General features: G+C 62.3%; 2 protein-coding genes across 2 annotated transcripts; both read left to right on the forward strand.

Annotated features, from left to right (window-relative positions):
- The first annotated feature begins 8984 nt into the window (after positions 1–8984).
- Positions 8985–9845, forward strand: LOC109282679 (ras-related protein Rap-2a-like). Its single transcript, XM_019485454.2, has one exon. It carries the CDS (start codon positions 8999–9001, stop codon positions 9587–9589), a length of 591 nt encoding a protein of 196 aa, XP_019340999.2. The 5' UTR covers positions 8985–8998; the 3' UTR covers positions 9590–9845.
- A 2352-nt stretch (positions 9846–12197) lies between these two features.
- On the forward strand, positions 12198–18784 carry PLK1 (polo like kinase 1). The gene is made up of 10 exons (XM_019485453.2): positions 12198–12730; positions 13005–13173; positions 13519–13663; positions 13951–14044; positions 14406–14625; positions 15400–15558; positions 15760–15837; positions 16394–16548; positions 17212–17394; positions 18170–18784. Exons 1-10 carry the CDS (start codon positions 12311–12313, stop codon positions 18374–18376), a joined length of 1830 nt encoding a protein of 609 aa, XP_019340998.2. The 5' UTR covers positions 12198–12310; the 3' UTR covers positions 18377–18784.
- The last annotated feature ends 3 nt before the right edge of the window (positions 18785–18787 follow it).

Here is an 18787-nt window from a genome sequence, read left to right on the forward strand (position 1 = left end):
TCCAGCGGGGAGGGAGCAGGGTGCCAGACCTCTGTCAGTAGGTCATTAAGCTCGTTAGGAGGTTTTGCTCCGCGGAGGAGCCCGTCCCAGGCTGGTGCCCCCACCGCTGCGGTGGGGAACGGAGAGCACAGGCTGTGAGGGGAGTTCCCGTCCAGCACAGGGCAGCAGGATCCCATAACGATGCCTTCACGCTCTGTGCCCGCTGTTCCCATGTGACTTCCCTTTGTGCTTTGTCCTGGGGCTGCCAGGCGGTGCTGAAGCCAGGCCGCTGCATTCATGCGAGCACTGCTTGCTTCTCACGCCCTGAGAGCGCCTGCAGAGGTAAACAGTGCTCAGCCACAGATCACATGCCCTCCTGCCCCAGGGAGCCGGATGAGACAGGACATGGGGGTGGAGGGCAGGGTTGGCCATGCCCAGGGCGAATGCAGAAGGGCTTCTTTGTTGGTCTCCCTGGCTGCAGGACTGTCAGCCCCTGCAGCTGAGCCCGGTGCTGGTGTCCCCAGTGCAGGGGCCAGCGTCCTTCCCCCCCATGGGAGCATGCTAGGAGCAGCTTCTCACCCGTGTTCGCACCAGTGCTGCTGCGATGCACCCAGGCAGGCTTGGCACTGTCACAGAGCCACAACACCCTCCTCCTTGGGCCCCATGTTGTGAGGAAGGAGAAGGCTTGGCCCAGGCCTGGTTGCTCTGCAGGGGCAATCTGTTGCGTTATCAGCAACAGGGCGCCTGGCCCATCCAGGGAAGACCCATTCGCCCCTTGTTGCTCCGGCCCAGCCTGTGGCAGATGCACCCTCATGGATGTGGCTCCCCACAAGAGCCAGCCTCCCCACGGGAGGGAGCAGGGGGAGCTCCGGAGACATCACCCAGCACGCACCCAGCAGGCGCGATCCTCCGATCTGGACACACCAGAGTGCATCCCCTTCCCTGCCGGGGCCATCCAGTCCCCAGGACTCGGGGCCAGGACTCCCACTGCACATGCTCCGGGACAGGGCAGCGAACCCGCCTGCTTGGCAGACGATTCCTCCCTTGCTTTGCAGTGCTGCCGTCGGGATGCCTGACTGCTCCTTGGGCTGCCATTAGATGCATTGACCTGGGCTCGTTTCCATGAAGCGGAGGTCTCTGAGCTTTCTGTGCCAATCTGGAGTCCGGCCCCTGAGTCACGTCCGCTCTGGGAGCGGTGTCTGCTGCTAGACTATCAAGTTTCTGGGTAATGATGACTATGTTTCCGCTCTGTGATACATTTGGTTTGACTTCAGCAGAAAGGCCCCTGGATAAAGCACCTGACCATTTCCAGCACGATAACTTTTGCCCTCATTATTCAACGTGTCAATATTGGTGAGATACTAGAAGCTGAAATTAAACCCTGTTGGGTTCGTGTATTTGCACTGCGTGGTCCTTTCCGCATTTGCTTTTCGGGGGGCAGAAAGGCACAACGCTGGCAGGAAAAACAAGTCGGGAGGAGCCCGGAGTTGTGGGAACACCGGGGAGATGCCAAGGGGATGGGGCTGCCCTGGGCAGAGGCAGCGAACAGGGCACGGCTGTCTCACCTGCCCCATCCCTGGCTCTGCCTGTGCAGTGGAGCCCTGGCACCGATCACCGAGAGGTTGTGGAGCCTCTGGGATGGGAGGTTTGCGCACGCAAGGCTGGGAGGGTTTGGACAGAGCTGGTGCCGTCTGGAGCAGGACTCGGGGGTGCCCGGCTGCCTCTGCAGGACAGCCCCTGGGGAAAGGCCCTGTCCGTGGTCCGGGGCCTACACGAGCCCCCTGCTCCAGCTCCGAGTGGCGCAGTCTCCCTCCCTGACAGCCTCCGTGAACCCCTGCCCAGAAACCGAAGCTGCACGGTCTCCTCAGGCCTCCTAAGCTGCTCAGGAGTAACTGAGGTCTCCGACACCAGCTGAGAGCAGAGGAGAGACATTAACATGCACGCGCCTCCTTTACCAAAAATAAGGCTGCTTGCCCTGGGCGCATCACGCCCGCAGCAGCCGCTCATCCACGGGACATTCGCCTCATCAGGGCTCAGCATCTCCTGCGGGTGCCAGGCTGCCGGGGCACGGAGCGGGGATCTCCCCAACAGCTGAAACAGGCGGGCATCCAGCCCAAAGCCACAGGCAGCTGGCAGCCAGCGACACCTTTGAAACCCCCCAAAGCTGATTGTGAATTGGCAGCTTTGTGCGTGGCTTGCTCACCCCAGCCGGAGCCTGAGCCCTCTGCCCGGAGCGCACGATGCAGCTGAAATCCCCGGGGTCGCAGAGAGGCACGTCCCCGATGCACTGGGCCTGGGCAGGGGGCAGGGGGAACCCAGAGTGGGGGCAGGTAGCGCTGTGCCCGGCAGCCAAGGGGCCCTGGATGCTGAAATGCAGGATTGGACCTACGGGGCTGGGCGAAGCAGCTCCCCTATGGCCTGAGCCAGCCATGTCCAGCAGGAAAGGGCAGTTTCCAGAGCACGGCCTCATCTCCCCGGTGCCCGAGCAGGACAGGAGGCATCCCCGGTCAGACACATCCCTCCCTCGAGCACCCCGCACTGCCAGGCACTGCAGCTCCTGGCACATGGCACCCAGCGCTCAGAGGTGAACTGGGGCCGCAGCACGAGTCCTTGCCGACGTGGCCTCTGAAGCTCTGTGAAGCGCTGGCTGGTACCTGGGGGCTTTAGCTACATCACGCTCCAGGCAGATGGCTCAGGCTCAGTGCTGGGGGGTGGGAAGAGGCAGAACTGGGACAGGTGAAGCCCGAGCCCAGGTGGGAATCTATATGGATGGGGCAGCCCCCGCCTGGGGGATTATCTTTACCTGCGGGAAGGACACAGGAGCCACCTGCATGTTCCCGGGGCCCCGGCTCCTTCCCGGCAGAGACGGGCTGGAGGGAGTCAGCCCGGAGCGGCAGCTGAAGCAGGGGAAGAAAGATGCGGTCCCGGCAGCGCTGCGTGTTTTCTTAAACACGCCTGTTCCCGCTGCGAGGGGGCACCCAGCACAGACCACTTGTCTACAGACCGTCACTCCTCCCATGGCCAGAGAGCCAAGCAATGGACAGGCCTCAGCTCTTCCTCTTACCAACATCGGCGGGTGGCAGCACTGCAGCCATTTGGGGGAATTTGGGCTGCCACGGGAGTGCGTCCAAATTCACTTCACGGCAAACAGAGGGAGAAACAGCACGACCTGCACAGCAGGGCATGTCAGAGCAAACTGCAGGGCACATGCAGATACCCTCGCCAGGGCCCGCGTTGGGCGAGACGGCTCTCCTTTGAAGTTGAACTTGGCAAAAGCAGGAAGGGCAGGGTCCAGCCCCGAAGGGATCGCTCTCGCTCTGTGCCAGGGAGCAGCAGAGGGGCGAGGAAGGCTTAGGGGCACCTCTCCCTTGTCTCCGGACGGTGGTGGCTCCTTTAATCCATCCCTAAGACCTCTGCATGGGCAACAGCTGGGCAGCAAACAAGCTGTTGTTTTAATTGCCCGCAATAAAAACACTGGTTAAAATGACCATGAATGCCCGTATTGTGAAATGCCGCGTGCTAGAGCTTCCCACGCCTATTCTGTACACAGTCCCAAGCAGGAGCTTTGAGTCCATTAGTCTTTATCGCTCATGGCGCACACACAATAAAAGGCCAAGATAAACACACGTGCTTCAAGATGCAGCGCTGAAGCCATCCTGCAAGGTCCCTCTCAGCTGGACGGCTCTAGAACAGGCCCTCAAGTCCAGCTGTCCAGCTTGCCCCCATCTCCCTCCTGGCAGGGGGTTCCCACGCGAAGCCACACACAGCATGCAGAAGCAACAGCAGGGATATCACCAGCGTCCTGCGCACCTCCCAGAAGCGTGTTCAGTGATAGTCTAAGCCCCCCTGGCCCAGCACGCAGCTTCGCAATGCAGAGCAGCAAAGCCCGGGCAGGGGCTCCCAGGATCACACCTGGTGTTTCAACACCACTAATAGTAATTTGCTGGCTGGAAAGAACTGCTGGCAGGTTTTGGAAACCCTGTATCCTCGCAGGGTGGGGACCCAGCCAACGTCCCGAGACCCACCAGTGCATGCACAACCAAGGAGAGCAGCCCTGCCACTTATGTCGCCCTTGTGCACCAGGGCTGTGCACCCCGCCGTCACCCGCGGCACTGCAGGACCTGCTGCTGCTTCCTACACGCAGCCCAAATCATAGGATCCCAGGAGAGCTGGAGGCAGGGACCTCCTGAGGTCACAGCTAGTCCAGCCTCTTGCTCAAGACATCACTCCTGACTACACCATCTCAGCCATGTGTCTGTCTAACCTGCTCTTTTCCCCGGGGAGATGGGAGCCTGGCCCGGGCTGCCCGAAGCAGCAACAGCAGGGCAGGCTCGTCTCGTAAAGCCTAGGAGTTGCAAACGCCTGACCTGCTCTATTTGTCGCAGGTTGGGGGAAGGAGGCTCCGCAGCCCTGTGCCGAAAGGCCTAGTGCACCTCCGGGGTCTGACGGGTTTGCATAGGCAGAAACCAGACCGGCAGGTCCATCACTGGCTTTCGACTGCCCGGGGCCTGGGTGGACAGTGCTGCCACCCTGAGACTCTCTGAAATGAGGCCACCTGGAAATGGGCCCTGGCAGCTGAATGACAGTTTTCATTACCCCTTAATTAAAACGTGCTCTAGCCCCGCTTGCTGCTCTGGTTTGCTCAGCACCAGCTGTCCCCCCGGGCGGGCGCGTGGGCCGATGTGCCTCGCCTGCCAGCGCGGGGCCATAAAGCACGTGGGGCTGTTTGTTGCTGTTTCTTTCCCAGTAATGCCCAGATGCTGCTGCTCCCGCCGTCAACACTCAGTGCAAACATGGGAGGCAGGAGGGGGCTGCCCTGGAAAAACCAACAAACTGTTCACAACAGCCATGCCTGGCTGGGCTGGACCCACACGCGCACCTTTATCTCGCCTCCCTGTTGGCAGAGATAAGGGTTTTCTGAGGAATGAAAACAGCAGTGATGAGAGGAGGCTGGACCTGGGGCTCCCAGACATCACAGGCCTCCGGCAGGGCCTGGGGGAACCGATGCTCGCCCAATGGAGACCAGACCGACGCCAACCGCAGGTGCACATGGCCGAGGGGCCAGGAACTGCCCAGACCCTGGCACTGGGGTCAGGGAGCAGGTGCCCTCCTGTGTACATGCCTGTGGGGGGGCACTTGCACTGTCCTGGTTCCCGTGGGGGCAGGCGAAGCTGAGGGGGCCGGAGAGTCAGGCCCTCGGGGACCCCGGGGTCGTGGGAACCAGCGACCCGGTTCCCAGGACTCCTGAGTCCCTACTGCTCAAACACAGTTGATGGGTAATGCAGCCCGGCTCCTCTTCCCCTGCCTTCCCCAGCTGATCCTGCCATGCTGGCAGCCTCGGCGTTCATCTCCACATGTTAAGGTCACATCATTGCTCACCGTGACAGGGCTTGGGTCAGACTGGGACAGACAGTGTCCCAGCCAGCACCAGGATCAGAGCCATTGGTTGCACCTGTGCAGCAACGGCCTGCCTGCCAGCTGACTCTTTATTATCGGGGTACATCCCGCAGCTGTGGCCTGTTTATTTGGAAGAGTATATTACTAGCAGTTATTAGCGCTAAGTGTGTTTGCTGGGCTGGTAAACTTTGCTCCTACCCTCCCTGCCAGGGAGAGCCGTGCGCTGCTGGCTGGGCACTGCAGCTCCTAGCGTGGCTGATCACAGCTGCTCCTGTCCCAAAGCGGAGCTAGCCTCGGGTGCGAGATCTGAATCCGGATCACCGCTCTGGTCATGGCAAAAACCTAATCCTGCCTGCAGCAATTTGCCTCAAGAGTGTCCTGCCACGGCAAGTCCCCCTGGTTAGTCGTGTGCAGCGTAACAAGCCTTTCCTTTGATCCCTTCTAAACTGGGCGCCTGGTCGTTTCCTCGAGTGTGGCCTTGTTCTAGCCAGGTCAGGAGGCAAAACAGAAGCCGCCAGTCTTCTCTGTCCCATCTGCATGCCCACGTCTGTCCGTCTCCATCGTCTGCCCTCTCCCTCTACCAGAGACCAGAGACCCTCTCGGGGAAGCATGGGGGCCCGGATGTTCTCCTCGAGGCAGAGAGAAGCGGGGTAGAAGGGGCCTGCAGGGGTCACGTACCACAACCCACTGCCTGAGGCAGGGTCAGCCCTGTGCAAACCAGCCCAGACAAATCCATCGTCCACCTCTGAGCAAAACTACAATCTCTCCTGACAACACCTGCACCTGCCTGCAGCATCCTGCTGCTGCAAGGCTTCTCTGTGCGCGCTCCAGACATCCCAGGGACGGGCTGTGCCCCCACTGCCGAGGAAGGCCACATCTGTACCAATCCGACCACGGGAAAATTCCTCCTGACCCCAAATACTTCCTTCTTGCTGCCCCTTTGGAGATCTCTCGCTCCCTCCCCTCTGTGAAGCCACCACCTCTGCGCTGGTCTAAATAAAAACTGACCTTCGGCGCTCTCAGGGAACAGAGGCAGAGATGGACGGAGCTAAGCCAAGACCTTGGAGGACTCGGTCCCCATCCACGTTTCTGCTCAACTCATCCTGCGTGTTGTGTCACAGGTCCGTTCTCAGCCCCGGTCCCCACACCAAGGCCAGCTCTCCTTGGGTACGTTATGAGAACGTGTCCGCCTTCTCGTTCCCTCCCATACAACCAGGCCGGGCACGGAGGGGCAGGGGCAAGAGCCATGGACTGTACAGATGAAGAAGGCAGCCAGGCCCTTGCAGGACTCATCCACACCTGCTTTTGCCTTGTACCAAGCTCCCACACAGCCCCACCAGCTGCCTACACGAGGCGCTGGGCTTTGACCACCAAGTCACTCCCACAGCTTGGAAGTGGGGGAGAGCTGAGCGGCCGAGTGACCCGTGCTGACAGCCCTCGGCACAGAAGGGAAGGAGGCCAGGAAGGGAAGCGGAGAACGGGAAGATGTGATGGAGGAGGAAAGGGCAGTGTGCTTGACCAGCACGGGTGCTTCGTGCCCTGCGTGGGGGCCCTCCAGACAGGAAAGGGTGTGCTCCAGTTGCTCCCTGGTTCTTGGGAAACTGGGCTATAAGTAAATGCTCAGATGCAAATGATCCAAAGGCAGAAAATATCCTGAACGAGTGCCAGGGCTGCCCTGAACAAACTGCAACACAGCCGCCTCACCCACTTGCTAAACACTGCAAGGCTTTTTCTGGGCTGCCCAAGCAAAACACTTGTGCCCAGGGCATCGGGCCAACAGGTCCAAAATACAGGTGAGATGGTTCCTGGGGTAGCAACCTGCAAAGTCCACGGCCCCCGAATTCCCCTCTGCCCCCACACAGGCACTTATGTGCCCTCTGCTATTGTGTCTCACACGGATCAGGGCACGAGCCAGGACACACTCAGATCCCGGACATGCCACTCCTGGCCAGCTCCCCTGGGAGCCAACACGCCCCACACTCAGCTTTCCCCAGAACTGTAAAGCAGCCTGAGAAACCGGATGAGTCACCTGAGAAACTATTCAAAACAAAGGAGGCAGCAGGGCCGGTGAACTCAAGGAACCCATCCGTAGCGGGGCTACAGAGCCATCCCCGGCCCAGCCAGTCATGACCCTGTCCCACCTGGGCCAGCCCTTTGCTGGCTGAGGGGATGCAACAACCAGGGCTTCTCCTTCCCCAGGGAGGTGGCACGCCAGCGGGCTGACAATAAAGCATCTGCTTACAAACACGTTTCTTGCACCCACCAGGGACACCTCACCCAGGTGAGCACAGGGTCCACAAATCCCTGAGCCAGACACCAGAGCGCCCCAAGGGATGACAAGGTTGAATGGTCACAAACTCCTCTGTGACCAATTCAGGGTGGACATAAGGAAGAACTTCTTTACTGTCCGAGCCACCGAGGTCTGGAGTAGACTGCCGCCGGAGTTGGTGCAAGCACCTACCTTGAACGCTTTCAAGAGACATTTGGACGTCTATCTTGCTGGGATCCTTTGACCCTAGCTGACTTCCTGCCCTTTGGGCGATGGGCTGGACTCAATGATCTTCCAGGGTCCCTTCCAGCCCTAATGTCTATGAAATCTATGACAACAAGCTGACAAACACCTTGTGTTCAGAGCAAGAGAAACTCCAGCAAGAGCCTGGCCCATCCCTGGGCTGCAGCCGACCCCCGGGCAGGCCCTCCCACACACTGTCTGGCAAGGCCATGTGGGCAGGACACCCTGTTCCCATGGCAGATCCGCAAGGGAGCAACACGCAGCCCACTCTGCAGGGCTGGGGTGTGTATTCCTTTAGGGAGGGTGAATACATAACCCCAAGCAGGGAGAGAGAAAGTAGGCCACGCTGCCTCTCACTGCAAACCCAGGGCAGTCTGTGGCCCTGTCTGCAGAGCTGGACCACGGGAGTGACTAGCAGCCTGTTGGCAGGGGCTGCCCTGTCCGGGCCTGAAGGGGCGAAGGCTGGGCAATGCCACACATGAGCTAGGGCAGCATCCATAGCTCCCACGGGGCATCGCACCAGCTCCATCCGGGAGGAGGTTTGCTTTGCTGCCCCTCCAGCCTCCTGCCTGTCCTTCCTCAGCAGTTCTCCACCCAGCGCCTGCTCTGCTCCTTTCCCCTTGCGGGTTGCTCTGTCTCCTCTCCAGCCCCAACCCTCCGCTGCTCTCCCCCAGGCTCAGGTCCTTCCCCTAATGCATGCCAGGGCCCCTCGGGATCTCCGGAAGGGTTTGGAGGGATGAAAAGAGGGAAATCAGGCTGCGGGCTGTCAGGCCCGGGTGCTGCACTGCGCCAGTGCACAGAAACGTCCCGGGGGACAACGGGCGCACAAGGGACGCTCCCTTTCCAAGCCGGGCGGTGGACCCCCGCAGCAGACAGAGCGGGCAGCCCCACGGCCTCTTGCCAGTCACCCCCGCAGCGGGACCAGCCCGCGGAGCCCTGCTTGCGGGCGGCGGGGTCCCCTCCCTCGCCCAGCCCAGCGCCCCTGAGCCGCGCGCGGTGCCAGGCGGGCAGTGCCGTGCCAGGGGGCGGCGGCTGGGACGGGGCGGAGCCGGGCGCGGGGATAAAGCGGCGGCGGCGCCGGGCCGGGGCCGGGGCCGAGCCGGGCTGGAGATGGGGCCGGGCGCGGTGCAGGCGGAGACGAGCGTGCGGCTGGCCGTGCTGGGCGCGGCGGGCGTGGGCAAGACGGCGCTGGTGCGGCGGCTGCTGCGCGGCTCCTTCGAGGCGCGGCACCGGCGCACGGTGGAGGAGCTGCACGTGCTGGAGCTGGAGCCCGAGCCGGGCCGGCGGCTGCGCCTCGAGATCCTGGACACGAGCGGCAGCTACAGCTTCCCGGCCATGCGGCGCCTCTGCCTGAGCCGCGCCGACGCCTTCGTGCTGGTCTACTCGCTGCAGGAGCCCGACAGCTTCGGCGAGGTGCGGCGGCTGCGGGACGAGCTGCTGGCCGCGCGGCGGGACGCGGCGCCCGTGCTCGTCGTGGCCAACAAGAGCGACGCGGAGGCGGAGGAGCTGGCGGCCGAGGCGGGGGCCGCGCTGGCCGCCGCCGTGCAGCGCGACTGGGGCTGGGCGCACGTGCGGGCCTCGGCGCGCCTGGGCCACGGGCTGCGGGAGCTGCTGCGGGAGCTGCTGCGCCACGCGCCGCCGCCCAGCCCCAAGCCCGCGCCGCGCCGCGCGCACAGGGGCCCCGCCTGCGCCCTCTGCTAGCGCCGGCCGGACGGCGGGGGGCCGCCGGCGGCTCCCGGGACTCGCACTCGCACTCGAGCTGGGGTCATCTAGACCCAGCACTCTTTCCTGCCTGTGCAGGGGTCGGACTCGATGATCTATTGAGATCCCTTTAGACCCGAACATCTATGAATCGAGCAGCGCGCGCTCGCCACGGACCTCGCACCGGGGGCGGCGGGGCCGGCCCCGCGCCGGGCAGCGCACAGACTGAGGGGTCGGGAATAAAGTGTTGCACTGAGTCCTGCCTCCGCCCCGTCGTGTCCCCACGCCTGCTCCGGGACCACCGAGTCCAGCCCCGGCCGCCTCGGGGGCGCGGCGTCTCACCCTCGGGGGCGGCTTGGCACTGGACCCTCCCCGCGCGCACACACGCACACACATCATGGGGCAAAGCTGCCCGTGGCACCAAGCGTCCGGACTAGGGGCTGGAGGGGGTTATCGCTCCTGCCCGCCCGCCCGGCCCAGCCGGCCCGGGGCTGCGGGTCTGGGGCTATCGCACCTCCAGCCAAAACAGCCAGCGGCGCGGGCAGAGTCGCTCTCCCAACTCATGCCCCAGGCACAGCCCCAGCCCTAACCCTGCCCCTAACCCTGCCCTGGGCACAGCCCCCGCCCAAGCCCCAGGTACAGCCCCAGCCCTAACCCTGCCCTGGGCACTGACCAGTCCAACCCTAACCCTGCCCTGGGCACAGCCCCCGCCCAAGCCCCAGGTACAGCCCCAGCCCTAACCCTGCCCTGGGCACTGACCAGTCCAACCCTAACCCTGCCCTGGGCACAGCCCCCGCCCAAGCCCCAGGTACAGCCCCAGCCCTAACCCTGCCTTGGGCACTGACCCGCCCAACCCTAACCCTGCCCTGGGCACAGCCCCCGCCCAAGCCCCAGGTACAGCCCCAGCCCTAACCCTGCCTTGGGCACTGACCCGCCCAACCCTAACCCTGCCCTGGGCACAGCCCCCGCCCAAGCCCCAGGTACAGCCCCAGCCCTAACCCTGCCTTGGGCACTGACCCGCCCAACCCTAACCCTGCCCTGGGCACAGCCCCCGCCCAAGCCCCAGGTACAGCCCCAGCCCTAACCCTGCCTTGGGCACTGACCCGCCCAACCCTAACCCTGCCCTGGGCACAGCCCCCGCCCAAGCCCCAGGTACAGCCCCAGCCCTAACCCTGCCTTGGGCACTGACCCGCCCAACCCTAACCCTGCCCTGGGCACAGCCCCCGCCCAAGCCCCAGGTACAGCCCCAGCCCTAACCCTGCCTTGGGCACTGACCAGTCCAACCCTAACCCTGCCCTGGGCACTGACCAGTCCAACCCTAACCCTGCCCTGGGCACAGCCCCCGCCCAAGCCCCAGGTACAGCCCCAGCCCTAACCCTGCCTTGGGCACTGACCCGCCCAACCCTAACCCTGCCCTGGGCACAGCCCCCGCCCAAGCCCCAGGCACGGCCCCAACCCCTGCCCCTGCAGGAGGCTGAGGTTGGTTGCTTATTCCCCGTTTCTCATGGCTGGTTCCTTCTTCAAAGCTAATCTAGACGCAATACAAGTTTGTTATTATTAATTACACATCCATAAAGAGAGGACATTTAGGGGCAGCCCCGCGAGGCCGAGCCGCGCTTTGGGCCAGGCTAGACCCTGGTCGGGGGTGTCTGGGAGAGTCCCCCAGGGGTACAGTCACAGCGTGGGGTGGCCCGAGGAGGATTTCCAGCCGCAATCCCAGCCCGAAACCCGGTTCTTTACCCAATCCAATATACTTAGTTCTCGGCTATGGGGCTGGCAGGGGGCAGGGCCAAGCCGTGCTTTGGGCAGAGCTGTGCTCAGGGTCTTTGGGACAGTGCCTCGGTGGCATGGATGGGAAGTGTGGGGTGGCCCAAGAAGTATTTTGCCCCCTAATCCCATCCTCATCTGGGATGAGGCTCTGTACTTGATACATGATATTATTTTACATATTAATTATGGCTTTTAAGGAGAGGCTAAAGGAACTGGGCTGATTGAGTCTGGGGAAGGGAAGACCGGGGAATTTGATAGCAGCCTTCACCTCCCTGCCGGGGCTGCACAGAGGATGGAGCTGGGCTGGTCTCAGTGGGGCAGATGGCAGGACAAGGAGCAATGGGCTCCAGCTGCAGCGAGGGAGGTTGAGGTTGGATACGAGGAGAGACTCTCCCACTCGGAGGGCGGTGAAGCACTGGAGCGGGTTCCCCAGGGAGGTGGTGGGGTCTCTATCGTCTTTAAGCCCTGGCCGGGGTGATGTAGGTGGGGCTGGTCCTGCTCGGAGCAGGGGCTGGACTAGAGGTGACCGCCTGAGCGCCCTGCCAGCCGGAACTTCCTATAGGCTCAGCTGATGAAAGTCTCTCTCTTGAGGATGTGTCATTCATTAATTTATTGGGTCTAGATTCGTTTAGGAAAAGGAACCGGGACTAAACCTGCAGGGGCAGTGCCCCCGGGACAGGCGCGCACCGCCGCGCCTGTCTCTTTAAAAAGGGGCGGGGCGAGGCGAAGCGCTCCCATGGTGCCTTGCGGCGGGCGGCTTGGATTTTAAATCGTAGCAGCCAATCCGTGCGCGCGGGTTCGTAACGCTCCGGCCCCGGGTTTCAAATCGGTGCCGCCGCTGCCGCCGCCGCGCAGCTCGGGCCGGGGCCGCGGGACGGGGGACGGGGCCGGGGGCAGCGGGGCGGCAGTGGCAGAGGCAGAGGCAGAGGAGGCGCGGAGCAGAGCGGCAGCATGAGCGCGGTGTCCGCCAAGGGGACGCGGCCGCCCGGCGCGGCGGAGCCGGGGAAGGCGGCGGCGGCGGCGGCGGCGGGGCCCGGGGCGGGGGCGGCCGGGGGGCCTGCGGCCGCCGGGGCCAAGGAGATCCCGAAGGTGCTGGCCGACCCGCGGTCGCGGCGCAGCTACGTGCGCGGGCGCTTCCTGGGCAAGGGCGGCTTCGCCAAGTGCTACGAGATCACGGAGCTGGAGAGCAAGGAGGTGTTCGCCGGCAAGATCGTGCCCAAGGCGCTGCTGGCCAAGCCGCACCAGAAGGAGAAGATGTCCATGGAGATCGCCATCCACCGCAGCCTGGCGCACCGCCACGTCGTCGGCTTCCAGGGCTTCTTCGAGGACAGCGACTTCGTCTTCGTCGTGCTCGAGCTCTGCCGCCGCCGGGTCAGCGCGGGCGCGGGCGCGGGCGCGGGGCCCGGCGGGAACCGCCCATGCCGAGCGAGCGTTCCGCGCGGGGGTCTGAACGTTCCGCGCGGGGGTCCGAACGTTCCGCGGGCGAGTCCGAGCGTTCCACGCGGGTGTACGAACGTTCCGCGGGCGAGTCCGAGCGTTCCGCGCGGGTGTACGAACGTTCCGCGGGCCTTAAAGGGGCCGGGGGGAGGCGGGCTGGTAGCTGGTGCTCACGCTCCCCTCCACGCTCCTTCTCCCCCTTGCCCAGTCGCTGCTGGAGCTGCACAAGCGGAGGAAGGCGCTGACGGAGCCCGAGGCGCGGTACTACCTGCGGCAAACCATCCTGGGCTGCCAGTACCTGCACAGCAACCGCGTGATTCACCGCGACCTCAAGTTGGGCAACCTGTTCCTCAATGACGACATGGAGGTGAAAATAGGTACAGGCCTCCCCGCCCTGCGGGGCACGGGTTCTTCCTGGAGCTGTCGGAGCCCTGGGGTCCCTCCCTCCCGTGTCCGTGTGCAGCTGGGGTAAAGGGGTAAATCAGTAGCTTCTGCCACTGTGAAGCGGAACAGCAGCCTCTCACCCCAACCCTGGGCAAGCACGTCCCTCTGTCCAGGAGCAAACTCCACCAGGCACTCGAGATGGGGTCTTGGGAGGGTGTTGCTGCAGGTCCACGCAGGTGGCTCAGCAGGGCACGCCGCGGCCCTCGACATCCACAGGCAACAGCTGAGCCTGAAGTTAAGCCGATGCAAGCAAATTCTCTTCTGTCTGAATCTTTAAGGCGACTTTGGGCTGGCCACCAGGGTAGAGTACGACGGGGAGCGCAAGAAGACCCTGTGTGGTACACCAAACTACATTGCACCCGAAGTGCTGGGCAAGAAGGGGCACAGCTTTGAAGTGGACATCTGGTCCATCGGCTGCATCATGTGAGTTCATAGGATCGTAGGACGTGAGGGTGGGATGGGACCTCGGGAAGTCGCATCTAGTCCAACCCCTGCTCCAAGCAGGACCAGCCCCAGCTGCATCATCCCAGCCAAGGCTTTGTCTAGCTGGTGCTTAAACACTCCCGAGGACGGAGACTGCACCACCTCTCTGGGGAGCCTGTTCCAGCGCTTCACTACAGATTGGGGGTTACCTCTGGGGCATAAGTCCTGCAGCCTCCTGAACTCTCTTGCATGAACCCGTGACAGGCCGCTCTCTCCTCCGTACGCAGGTACACACTGCTAGTGGGGAAGCCGCCATTTGAAACCTCTTGCCTAAAAGAGACGTACATCCGTATCAAGAAGAATGAGTACACCATCCCAAAGGTAGGTGGGGCCTGCTGGAGGGCCCGTGCTCCCTCTCCAGCAGGGATGCCAGGGTGGGGCGCAAGCCAAACTCTCTTGCTTGCTGTGAAATGGTTCCTAGCACCCTGTGCACGCTCCTGGGAGGGGCCCTGGGTCTCTGGCTCCTCCGCTGCTGTCCACCAGGCTAGTCCATCATAGCACTGAGCCTCACAGGAGAGCTAGCTATATCTTGCCATCCTCAGCTCCTCCGGGCTCGTGCCCTGGTCTCTCCATGGCTCTGTTTGGAGCAGGAAAGCCCTGCATGTTGGGGGGTTTGGCCCTTCCACTAGTACAGAAGCACACCGGTCCCTTCCAGCCACAAACTGCCGGTCTCCTCTTTCAGCACATCAACCCGGTAGCTGCTAGCCTCATCCAGAAGATGCTGAGGTCAGACCCTGCCACCCGCCCCACCATTGACGAGTTGCTGAATGACGAGTTCTTCACGTCGGGTTACATCCCCGCCCGCCTGCCCACCACCTGTCTCACTGTCCCGCCGAGGTTTTCCATCACTCCCACTGCCCTCGACGCAAACGGGCGGAAGCCCCTTACTGCACTTAACAAAGGTGGGGCCCTGCATGGCAAAGGAGGGAGTGTTCAGGGCCTAGAAATGCCACGTGCAGGGCAAACGGTGTCTGTCCAGGGCTAAGAGCAAGCTACAGATGACAGCCAGAACCACTGATGAGCTTGCACGGAGGTCTGGGGTTCGTGGCAGTCTGGTGCTGCCCTTCCCTCCACAGGAGCAATAACTGACCCCCTAGCGGAGAGCCCAGCTCCTTGAGCTCTTGTCAGACAGTACCAAGGGGCTCACCCTGCCCCGTGGCACCCCGACAGCATGGGGCAGCCCAGGAGCAGCCCTCCACTCTGCCCTGGCTCCTGACAGTACTGATGCCTGGTTGTTTGGATGCAACTGGCAGCTCTTGTAGCCTCACGGGTCAGTGGTGGCAGCACTGGATCCTCATGTCTCCACGTCTGGAATGCAAGGGAAGGGCTGCCCAGCACCTGTTGCCCGAAGGGGAGACGCGAGCTTCCCTTCCACCGAGGAACCAGCCAGTCTTTCCCTGCCACTGGTAGCAGGGTGCAACTCTGCCATTCGCAAGGCCTGGGTTTTCATGAGGACCCTCCTCAGGTTGAGTTGTGGTAATCTTGGCTCTGGGGAGCAGGCATCACGCTTGGCCAGGATGGTGAGGGGGAGGACTGTCCGTTCTGGAGGAGACGTCTGGTTCTAGCCTCACGGTGGGAGGGACTCGCTGATGCACAATTGCATGGACTTCTCCACCTGCTGTCTCCAGCCTTCACACTACTAATGCAGCTTGGCCTGCCCTTCTCCCCTGGCTCAGGACTAGACAGCCCCGCACTGGAGAAGGTGCCTGAAAAGGAAGAAGAAGCGATGCCGCGGGAGCTGGGAGACGCTGTCGACTGCCACCTTGCCGACATGTTGCAGCAGCTGACCGCTGTTAATGCAGCCAAGCCCTCGGAGAGGGTGTTAGTGAGACAAGGTGAGCCCCGGGGGAGGCGAAGCGGGGGTCTGAGATGCAGTGGTGTCCTTGTATAATCTTCCCTGTTGACTCGTGTCCTGATCCAGACCTTCAAGAAGCCTGGCTGACCTGCACAGGGGCTGCCTGAATTTCAAACCCTGAGGCTGGCTGCCATGGGGGTTTCAGCAAATGCCTTTATCTAACACATTGCGTCTCTTGCAGAGGAGGCCGAGGATCCCGCCTGCATTCCCATTTTCTGGGTTAGCAAATGGGTGGACTACTCAGATAAATACGGATTAGGTAAGTGGCTCCTTGGTGTTCCCCTCAGCTCCCTGGTGGGGGGGGGAATGCCCTCGAGGGAGTGTGAGACTTATGGGGGAGTCTGCCAAGGGCAGCCCCAAGTCAAGTGTCAGGAGTTGCTAGTTCCCAGGCTGCTAGCTGTGTAACGTGTCATGCCTGGGTGCTGGTACCAGAGTGCAAGGGAAAATCCACAGCAAATTAAAGGAGTCGTGACCTAGCACTAGACCCTTCTTCCAGCCTGAAGTGTGCAAGATCTGATGGCTGCACGCAGCTCGCATTGCCTTGCAGCCAGCGTGGGGTAGAGTGCAGGGGTAGCTGGGGCATCTTCTGTGCAGGCTGGGGGGATGAAGACATGCTTGCTGTTGTCATCACTGGCTGCTTGATGGAGACTGTGCAGCAGGACTTCCCTCCCAGGCCCCTTAGAAAGCAGGAACCCGCGGCCAAGTGGCTTGGCCAGGAGGGTGTGGTGACGGGGGCCCCCCTCCAGGCACGAATGGGCCTCCAGCTGCACTAGCAATGCTGTGCCTGGAGCTCTCACGCTCCCTTCTCGACCCAGGCTACCAGCTGTGTGACAACAGCGTTGGGGTCCTCTTCAATGACTCCACCCGCCTCATCATGTACAACGACGGGGACAGCCTGCAGTACATCGAGCAGAATAGCTCCGAGTCCTACTTCACCGTGAGATCCTATCCATCCGCATTAACCAAGAAGGTCAGTTCCTTTGGAGACGCGGGTCTAGCAGCAGCAGTGGGGAACCAGCCCCCTGCCAACCATGGCTGCCCTTGCTGCGGTGACTCCCACGTTTAACGTGAGAAGCCCTGCCCCAGCCAAGACCTGCTGCCACTTTGGCTCCATCAGCCTCTGACTGTCACCTGGAAAGATATTGCCCGTACCCAGGTGGCTCTTAGTGCTGCCTGAGTGCTTCAGGAACCAGCCAGGCTGCACAGGGCAGAGCCTAGATGTGCTACGCCTTTGCACTCCTGGCTCTCCTACCAGCACCCTGGCAGCAGCTTGGGTCCCACTCACACTGTCAAACCCAGTGCCCTTGGGGTTTTATGGACCTTCTAACACTGAAGGCTACTTTTCAGCTGTGCCAGGCCCTGCCCGTGCCAAAGGGTAAAGTTATGAATCCAGGACTCCCAAGTACAACTGACCAGTCCTGCCTTGTCCCAGGGGGCATTGCATGCAGGCTGCTGCAGTAGCCAGGCAGCTTGGGCTGGTTCTTCCCTTCTCTGTGGGTCCTTGGCCCTTTGCAGTCTTGCTGCCAAGGTAAAAGGAATAGTGGCCGAGAGGCTGGAAGCAGCCCCTGCCCTGGCACCATGCTTCCCCTTGCGCTCGTGCCCCCAGCTCACAAAGCTCCCATCCCTGCTATAGATAACGCTGCTGAAATACTTCCGGAACTACATGAGCGAGCACCTGCTGAAGGCCGGGGCAAATATCACGCCCCGCGAGGGAGACGAGCTCGCTCGCTTGCCCTACCTCCGCGCCTGGTTCCGGACCCGCAGCGCCATCATCCTGCACCTGAGCAACGGCACTGTGCAGATCAACTTCTTCCAGGTGAGGCCATGGCACCTGTGCACCCGGCTTGGGGTGCTGGCAGCTCGGTATGTCACTTGCCCGAGTGCCGGAGACAGGGTGTTACTCTCTTCTGCACGTAGCAGGAGCAGGTGACCACAAACTCAAGCCAGATCTTGCTCTGCCTGGTGCGTTCCCCAGCCCCTGAGCCTCCCTGCCTGTCCGGCACGGTGCGCTGCCTTGCCGTGGGAATGTCTCCTCGCTCCCTACAGCTTGTACCTGGCGTCCCTAGTGCAGCTGCAATGCTGTCCGGAGCGGACTGCCACCATGGTTTCTCTCTCCTCACTTCCAACTTGCTGAAATGCTGCAACAGAAACTCTGCATCAATGCCTTGTTCCCCTGGGAGGGAGCGCTGGCCTGCTCAGCCAGTGGTGCTCAGCCTTTTGGCCCTGTGGGCCAGATGAGCAGCGTGGGGCTGCACTTTAGGCCAGATCCTGCACAGGGTTGGTGCGTCTGGATTGGGCCCCACGCTGCCTCAACCCCACGTGCTTTACCTTAGCGTGCAGGCTCCCCACGGGTCTGGAAACCTGGCAGCAGCGGAGCAGTGACTAATGCTGCCCACTCCCCCACCACCACATTTTTTGGAGTCGCCAGAAGCCGTGCAGGCTGCTTGACCTGGTTCCATAGGCTGGGGCTGAGCACCCTTGTGGGGAGAGGGGTATGTGCCCTGGGCCTCGACCCCTCAGGAACCCCCACCCCTGGTGCAGCCTTGTGTGTGGGGGGCAACCTCAACTCAGCCTGGTTTCTCCCTCCGCAGGACCACACCAAGATCATCCTGTGCCCCTTGATGGCAGCTGTCGCCTACATCGATGAGAAGCGGGACTTCCACACCTACAAGCTCAGCCTGATCGAGGAGCACGGCTGCTGCAAGGAGCTGGCCAGCCGGCTGCGCTACGCCCGCACCATGGTGGAGAAGCTCCTCACTTCCAAGTCGGGCTCGGCCCGCACAAAAACTTGCGCTTAGGGCTTCACGCTGTGGACTCCGCGTCTGGGCCAACCTCAAGGCCTCTGAGGGGTGGGACTTTGCTCCAGCAGCCAGACTATGGGGGTGGGAGCTGGCAGCTCGGGGCTCCGTAACTACCCAACGGCTTGGCTCTCTGCTCCCCGCCAGCCAGTCGGCTTCTATTAAACATCTAGTTCTTCCTAACTTGCAGCCCCGGCTCCTGTACTCTCCGAGCAGCCTGTTCCTTCCCTGCCCCGTGCAGAGGGGAGGGCGGAGGCCTCGTGTAATTTATTTTGTTTCTGGGCTTCCCTTTTCCCCCCGTGGTGCCCGTCGGGTGTTCAAGGCGCACGTGGACGGGGTCCGAGCGGAGCAATCGGCCTTTTAACGTTGGAGCTAGTCTGCCTCCCATTAAACTTCTTTTGTATATGATGT

The sequence above is a fragment of the Alligator mississippiensis genome, chromosome 13 (genome assembly GCF_030867095.1).
Source record: "Alligator mississippiensis isolate rAllMis1 chromosome 13, rAllMis1, whole genome shotgun sequence".
NCBI lineage: Eukaryota > Metazoa > Chordata > Crocodylia > Alligatoridae > Alligator > Alligator mississippiensis.